Source organism: Halichoeres trimaculatus, unplaced genomic scaffold (assembly GCF_033239565.1).
Source record: "Halichoeres trimaculatus isolate MK-OKI-2021-1 unplaced genomic scaffold, fHalTri1.1 fHalTri1_scaffold_14, whole genome shotgun sequence".
In the NCBI taxonomy this organism is placed as follows: domain Eukaryota; kingdom Metazoa; phylum Chordata; class Actinopteri; order Labriformes; family Labridae; genus Halichoeres; species Halichoeres trimaculatus.
This window is the reverse complement of record NW_027437192.1, coordinates 3,977,632-3,986,412: the sequence shown is the minus strand read 5'-3', so window position 1 is coordinate 3,986,412 and position 8,781 is coordinate 3,977,632. Positions and strand designations below refer to the sequence as shown.

General features: G+C 38.5%; 1 protein-coding gene across 1 annotated transcript; it reads left to right on the top strand.

Moving 5' to 3' along the window:
- The first annotated feature begins 4,660 nt into the window (after window positions 1-4,660).
- On the top strand, window positions 4,661-7,555 carry LOC141802867 (uncharacterized). Its single transcript, XM_074686641.1, has 6 exons — window positions 4,661-4,837; window positions 4,951-5,096; window positions 5,211-5,275; window positions 7,086-7,247; window positions 7,332-7,436; window positions 7,517-7,555. Exons 1-6 carry the CDS (start codon window positions 4,724-4,726, stop codon window positions 7,543-7,545), a joined length of 621 nt encoding a protein of 206 aa, XP_074542742.1. The 5' UTR covers window positions 4,661-4,723; the 3' UTR covers window positions 7,546-7,555.
- Window positions 7,556-8,781: the final 1,226 nt, after the last annotated feature.

Sequence of the window (8,781 nt, the reverse complement as noted above, 5' to 3'; positions counted from 1 at the left end):
AGTCTGACTGACTAGCCTTCTGACTAGCTGACTCATGGGCCCTCTGAATTTCTAACAAACTAGACTTCTGATGATCTGACCAATGGATCTTTTGATTATCTGACTGAGAATGGTCTATTTGATTTTGACTGACGGGCATTCTGATTGACCAGGCCTTCTGAATAACATGCCTTTAGTTATACCATTAACAGGCTTTCTGATAATTTTACTAACTACCTTCTGATTGTCTGACTAAAAGTCCTTTCGACCAGTAAGGCTTGTAAATAATAGGCTTTCTGACTAACTTGCTGTCCGATTTTCTGGCTGACAGGTCTTCTACTTTCCTGACTGACCATTTTCAGGCCATCTGACTAACAAGCCTTTTAATTACATGACCAACAAGTCTCCTGATCATATCTCAAACAGCCTTCTATTTTTTTTGACTAATGAGCATTCTGACTGTCTTACTCAGGGGCCTTCTGATTTTCTGACTAACTGGACTTCTGATTTTCTGACCAATGGGTCTTCTGGTTATATGACTAACGGTCTGTCTGATTTTGAATGACTGGTATTCTGATTGACTAGGCCTTCTGACTAACAGGCTTTCTAATTATATCATGAACAAGCTTTCTGATTATTTCTAACGATCCCTCTGACTATCGGACTCAGGGGCCTTCTGATTTTCTGACTAACAGGCCTTCCTACCAGTGGGCCTTCTAATTATGAATGAGCTTTCTAATAATTTCACAGGCCTTCTGATTTTCTCACTAACTCGTCTTCTGAATAACTGGCCCTCTGATTTGCTGAAAAACTGACCATCTGGCAATAATGCGTGCTCTGAGGGGATTTATGAATAACTGCAGTTTAATTCTTTATTAACAGACCCTACTGCTGTCCGAAGCTGGCAAAGCCGCCTGTAAAATTAATGGGACAAGAGGTTGTTGGTTAAGATAATTGGTTTCAAACAAGGTTTGGTTAAAGCACATTAGGGTCATACAGTGGTAAAGTCACACAGGTTATGGTGAATGGGGAGTTCAAAGGTTTGGGGTCAAGGAAAGTGACTTGATTTTTTTCTTAAAAGAAAATGAGGTCAGATAGTTAGTTATGGTTATTTAACCAGCTTTCAGTTTTTTGGCGGTGTTGGCAGACGCGAAGCCGCAATCATAAAAAACAATGTCAAATTACAAGGATTCCTGAACAGGTAGATGAGGTTATAGAGTTTCATGCTAAGGGAGGTGTGGTTATACTGAGGTGTTTTAAAGCACAGAATGTAAGTGAGATTATAAAGACCTGATTTGGGTTTTAAAAACGGTAGCTTGACAAGGTTTTGCGAGAAGAAGTGGTTCCTACAGTTGCTGGTGAAAGTTTTACCTTTTGCCAAAGGTAAGTGATGTCATACAAGTCACATACAAGGTATATAAGGTGATACACTTTTAGCTAAAGGGCAATAAACTCAAACTAGTCTAGGCAAAAGTAGGTGTTGTTATACAGGTGTAGGTTAGGTAAAGCTTTATCACATTTGTTGTTTATAGTATAGTAAGCCAAGTCACAGAGGATTATGAGAACCTACTAGTGAGGCACACAGTGATGTTATGGTCAATTAACAAGCTTTTAATATTGTGGCAGTGTGGGCAGGTCCCAGTTCCTGCTGAATTAGGGGGTTTTCCTTCGATGTAAGGTAAATGAGGTCAACAAACATCAGTTAGTTTATGTTTGTGAAGGGGATGTAAGTGCTAAGTATGACTGGTTTGATTTGACGACATTGTCATTGAATTAACTTTGGCAAAAGTAGTTGAGGTTTGAATGAGGTCATACAGCTCTGCCTTCATACAGTTTTAATTGCTAATGAGGTCATACAGGTTTGGTAGAGACAAATGAGTTAAAGTATGATTGGAAAAATAGGTAAGTGATTAATCACGACATAACCAGTTATCAGTTTTGTAGTTTGTTTTATCATGAGGTCAAACATGAGATAAGGTCACACAAGTCTAGGAACAAATGAGTGATATTAACAGATTGAAAGTGAAGAGATCCTATGGGACCAGCTTATGCTGTTTTGGCTAATGTGAGATCACATAGGTCTTGGTAGCGATAAGTGAGGTCATAAGTGAGGTCAATGAATTATATAGAGATTAAGAGGATTACACAGTGTTTGGTGTAAGTGAAGTGATACAAGTTGAGAACCTTGAAGTATAGTTTACTGAGGTCCAACAGTAGAGTGCTTTTGCAGTTTTCCATAACATTGAATGAGGTCAAAAACAATGAGGGTCGTAGAAGTGTGAGGACAGTTTGGGTCAAGTTAATCACATTTGGAATGGATACAGACAAGTTTTTAGAGGTAAGAAGGGTTAGGGGTTTTGGTGAAGTTTGTTCCGTAAAACAGGTGAGGACAAATGTACATGCCATACAGGTACAGGTGCTTCAGTTCATAAAGTTTGTGCAACGTATGGAGGGTTTGAATGGAGGTTATTGAGGTCAAACAGTTGGTAAAAGTTTAAAAGTCTAACAGTTTTTGGTAAAATTAAGACTAGCAGTTTTTTGGTTGGTGTTACCGTTTAAGTATATTGAGGTCTGCTTTTTGTAAAGGTAAGTTAGATTACACACATTTGGTGTAAAAGAATGAGGTCACACAGGTTTAAAAACTTATATCAGCAAAAGTAAACATAAGAAACACAGTATTACTCATTCTTTCGTACTGCTTGGCTGGATTCAGAAAGATCTCCTTCCTCAGTCAACAAAGTTTCCAAACTGGCATCCATTGATTGAAGTCCCTCTGGATTATCATGTGGCCCTCTTCCTGGTTCCCGAGGCCAACAACAGAACATGACCCAGCCTCTGTAACGTCGCCAGCCAAACACTGTACATAAGGGAAAAAGGTCGTCCTCAAATGGCCTTCAAGAGCAATAACAGTTTATACATTATAACTGAATATTTTACCAATGTTCTGATGAATTATCATCCAATTCTGGATACGAAAAAATCTGAAAATGTAAATCTGACTTTTGAAAAGTACTGCTCAGGGGGTTCACTGTGTTAGCGTTGGGTTGAATAAGGTCAAACAGTTTTTAGGTCAAGGTGAGGAAGGCTGTACGGGTTTCAATAAAAGTTAGTGTGGTTTAAAAAAAAAGTGAAGTCAAGTGAGGTCAAACAGGTTTGGGGGGAAGATAAGTGAGTTCATATGAGGTTTTGTTAAGCATGTCACGTTTGCAGCTAACACTCATTCAATCACATACCCTAGCAAATGTGTATTTTATTTATGAAAATAATCACAGAATAAAAGAAGTGTGGAATAAATAAAACACTTAATTAATGTTTTTTTCCCCTGTGATACCTTGAAACCTCTCAAACTGAACATTGTAACCCTGCATCACTCAAACCTGATTAATAAATTACAACTAATTTTACACTGAAGCTGATTGTCTTTGTCTTTATTGAATAATTCTGAAAACACAATTATTCTCTGACAATACTTTGTTCTTAAATACGTTTCAGGCTAGACTGTTTTCAGAAACAGTCTACTCAGTAACAGAACTGTACGAAAAGGATGTTGTTAGTCCGTTCTGAAAGATAGAGGGTTAATGATGAAGGTTTGAAACCAGACCACACTCAGATTGAATCCCGAAGCCCTAAAGAACACAATCAATGGTATTCCAAAGAGCTATTACGACAAATTTAACCATTTCCCTCCTGGTTTAATGGATTCTTCGACAATGATTGTTTGCTTGCAGGTATAAAGACCTATAAGCCAACACTCTTTAACTTCCTTGAACAGGTTTTTGGTACACACAAAGGATAACAGACATTACAGGATAAAAGTGTTTGTTTTGATTCAAGCCATGGCAAGTTTGGTGATGACATGCAAATACACCCACTCAGTTCAGAGGCACCTCCGAGGTCGGCCCTGCCTTCTCTGAACCCTGATTCTGTGAAGTGGATCGTTGTTAGGAATAAACCCTCTCACCTTCCTCCCAAAGTTTCCTGGACTAATAATTGATACAATAAAGAGCACTGACCCCTAAGCCCCTTTAGTTTAAGTAAAAAATGAAATAAAAAACCTTTTTTGCCTGGTCGCAGTGTTGGTCAAGACGTATATATTCCATTCACATCAAACACAACCAAACGATCAAGAATTCTGACCCGGATGCGCAACGTCTCATGTTGATGAGTTTGATATGGCAGCGTGACATGCGAAGGAGCCCTGCGATTGGCTGGCGACCAGTCCAGGGTGTACCCCGCCTCTCGCCCAATGACAGCTGGGATAGGCTTCAGCCACCTCCAACACTGAGCAGGATAAGCGGATAAGAAATTGGATAGATGGACATGCATAGGTGAGATGAGGCGAGGCGATGTGAGGTCAGCGTTGGTCCAGCTGGATCCAGGCAGTCCTCTAATGAACTGGATTCTTTTTGTGTCAAGGCATCCTGGGCAACTCAGGACAAGACAACACATCTGTAAATATTTGATGCACAAAACAAAATTCTTGGAAATCTTTCAAAGACATCAAACCCTTGAATCTCCTTTGACCTGAAGCGAGCAGGGAAGGGTGGAGGGTGGCGAAAAAGACCTTTTGAGTAAATATCTGAAAATATCTGAAAAAAGCCAAACACTTGGGCCTCTGCCACCAGCGACCTGTATAAAAGCTGAAAGGCTTAGTGAGGCTTCATCAGTCAGATCTCTCAGAGAAAAGCTTCCAGCCTTGTTGACTTTCTCCAGATAAACTCTGAAGCTAACCCTCCTCAGCATCATGAATCTGTGGTTCAGCAGTCTGCTCCTGGTAGTCGGGTTGTTCCTGAGCAGCTCGGCTCAGTCTGTAGAGGAGTGCAGACCACTGGTCACACCTTTGCCGACTTTTGAACCGGTGAGTAGTTCTCTGCTTCCCCCTTCTGTCCTTGGGGTAGCGTTGATCACCAGAAGTGGACATTAATATCAGACATGTGTGTCTCTCTCGCTGGCTTTGTGTTTTATTTGCAGAGATTTGGAAAGTGGACCTTCATCATGGGTTACATTAACAGTGAACCCTTTAAAAAGTTGTTTCGGACAACTCTGAGCCAGTGGATTGACTTCCGTAGGACGTCGCCAGACGACAGAGAGCTTATTGAGGACATTGGGATCAGACAGTGAGCATATAGCTGTATAACATCAGATGTTTCACTCTAACTTTAATGTTTCCACCATGTCTCAGAGACATGTTTAAACTCACCTTCACCTCTCTTTTTCTCCTTTGTTCACAGTACGACACATTGCAAGTATGGATCATCCCCGTTCACTGTCGTTCGCAACTTCGCAGTGACTGACAGTAAGTCCCACCCTCTGAAAATCCTCACATCCTCACACTAGAATGTTTTGGGTCTCACTGAGCAGCTGATTATCACAGCTTGTCTTTCATTTTTTTTTAGATCATTTCCTGAACAACACCAACATCAGCTGCCAAAAAAAAACAACAACAAGCTTTTTAATTCAAAAAAATCGAAAATTATTTGTAATAAGTAATAACAATATATAAATAAAAATAAGAATAAAATAGATAAACTAAATAAAAAATAAACATATAAATATTTTTAATAATTTAATAAATAAAAAATAATAAATAAAATATTTTATCATCATTTTTTTTTTATTATTTTTGATCGATATTAATTTATTGATTATTAATAAAATAATTGATAATTATTAATTATTATTTAAATTCTATCATTAAAGATACGTTTGGAAAAAAAAGAAAAAGTGTGCAATCAATTTGAGATTACTCGCTAGCTAACTATGAAAAATCATACGATTTATTGGGATTGAATATTTTACTCAGACCTAGGTTAGATAAATATTAATTATCAACCATGCTTGTCTCAGGTCGTTTTTTTTAATGTAACTTTTTAATTTTAGTTTAGTTTGTTTAGGTCAATTTCAATCTCCATCAACACCAAACAGTCACAAACATCAAAACAAAACAAAAAATAAAACAGGATCCAAAAGGTGTAGGTTGAAGCCTATGCTTTTTCTAATCTACCCTTATCAAACTCATCTTTTTCCTCAGCTCTCTTTAGATTTATCTAGAACAAGATAAACATAACTTAAAACTCATTCATCATATGTAGACCCCCTCACATTGTGATTTCACACCCCATTTCTGTACTCTGCAATCATCTATTGTTTAAAAAATTTCCTTAACATACCATATGTTTCCCATAGACGAACTCCAGACACTGACACACATCTTAGTTCAACATTTGTTCTGCTCTTTGATTTTGCAAAAATACAACTCACTGAGAGTTTATACTTACACTCTCTCATGCAGCCAGGCTGCTGCTCCCCAGATGCAGCACAAACAGACTCAAAAACTCCTTTGTCCCTCGCGCCATCAAACTGTACAACTCTGCACTTGGAGGGGGTAGGAGGGGGGGTGGGAGGACAGGGAAGGAGTAAAATAGATCTGTATGGACCACAATAATCCTGACTGACTGCAATAACAACCCTGAGTTTATTGCTGTATCTTATTTCCTAATGGCACTTTAACTGCTGTTGTCATAATCCCCATTGATGCTGCTATAACTATTTTTATTATTATAACTATCATTACTATTATTGTTATTATTATTATTATTATTATTATTATTGATATTATTATTGTTATTGATATTAGTATTAATATTATTATCACTATTATTGTCACTATTATTATTATTGCCAGTATTTTTATTATTTTTATTTTTATTATTGTTGCTATTGTTTGTATTTATTTTGTATTTTGCTGTATAGAACCTGTGTTTTTATTTATCTTCTCTCTACTCTTATCTATTCTGCACATCTTTTTTTGTACTACCGTGTTACTTGCTGCTGGAATCTGAATTGCCTGAGGGAACCCTCCCAAGGGATTAATAAAGTTCCTATCTAATCTAATCTAATCTAATCTAATCTAATCTAATCTAATCTAATCTAATCATCTTGAAATACATCTGGATATAATCCTTTAGCATGTTATTGTATACTTTAAACATCAGTGAGGCTACTCTTACATCAACAATCTCATAAAATTTTAAATAACAGAGCAGAACTTTTTGTCATCAATTCTGCTGTTCTGTTCATTGGTTTGTTTTTCCGTCTGTCCTCAGAGTCTGGCTTCTCCTGCACGTTCCACTCTCTTCCCACCTGCAAAAGCTGCCTCGTCTACACAGTGAACAGCAGGAACACCAATGAGTTACTGCACATCATGAACATCACCACTCCCAAATCCATCGATGAAGTCAAGGACTACCGGGCCCTTTACCTCATGTGTAAAAACCACACCCCTCCTCTCATATCTGAAACTTCACTTTAGGTAAACCTCATCTTAACGTTTTTAATCTGTTGGTTTCCAGCCAAAAGGTCAACCGTCTGCGACGATGAGCTGGAAAGATTCAAGGAGCAGGCCAGATGCCTGGGTTTCACTGGAGAACCAGACTTCGAATATGACCCTAAACACTGTACGTAGTCTCTGACTAAAGATTAGCGAGCAGATGTGCTACTTCAGGCTGAACTAAACCCTCTCTCTTTCTCTCTGCAGCTTTCTGCAATAAAACCATTGACAATTAAGATTGTGCCAAACATCAGACGATCTTCAGCTGGAATGAAGAATGACTTCATGTACAAACTGTACTGAAATTATCTAATTAAAGAAACAAAGAGTGACTTAAAACATTAAATATGGACTGTGTGTTTGTTTTGTTTTGTTTTTTAAAAAGAGGGTGTGAGGTACAGATATGGTTTAAGGTAAAAAGGACAGGTGCTAGCCATTGACTGTACCAAAAAATGGACTTCATCTTGCTTGGCTCAAGGTGAGGTTGCCACAAAAACTGCTCCCCCTGGTGACTGGCAGCCGTAAGGGTAAAAAAAATCAGTCTCTCCAGTCATTCCAGATGGGCTGTGGTCAAACGTTAAAAATTAATACACCTCATAGAAATGTTTCTTACTTCTGATTGTTGTGGTGATTGAAAGATACCATTGGGCTGCCTTGTATTTAAGTCCTCTTTTTTCTGAAGAGTTTCATTTTCAGTAGTTATTAAAGGTTAAAAACGAGGATTTACGTCATATTTAACGATGATTGGCAGCTGCTGTTCTCGTGTATTTTGGGGGGGATGGTGAAATATGTCAGGAGGTAGAGTCAAGAAGTGAAAATACTCTTGTAAGAAAAAAAATACTTTTATTTTTGTCACCCAGCTCCACTCAGATTCTCCCAGAATCCCTCATCGTCTCTACTGTGCAGACTCTGGCTGCACAACTGCTGCCAATGGCTGCGCCTGTAGCGGGGAATTGTGGCTTCAAAACCTTACGTTGATAAATGGCGAAGCCACGCTGTCCACGCTACATACAGTCCATGGTGCTAGCCTAGCGTGATTTTTTCACACCTTCATTGAAAACCAGAGACAGAACCACTGAGGCCCCAGGTTCAGGCACCTCCAGGCCATGAGTACTTCAGATATTGCAGAGTTTGAAACATAGCATTTTCAGGTGTATGATTTGATAGAGTATGAATAATTGAGTTTTGTTGGAAAGGAGGTGAGGTAGTACAGAGGCTGCAAAAACAAATCTATTTACAGTAAATACAAAGAAAGGTCAGAATAATGGTACATTACAGGGGAAAATCAACTGACTCCACTCAGCCCTTCTGCCTTGCATCACCCTCTGAAACATCTAAACCTCTGAGAGTTTCCCATTTGATCTCCATTATTCTTATTTATTCAAATGTAAACGTACAAATTCCCCCGGTGACTACATTACCCATCATACCCCACTAGAAAGGGGGACAAACGTGAGCCAAACCTGGAAATG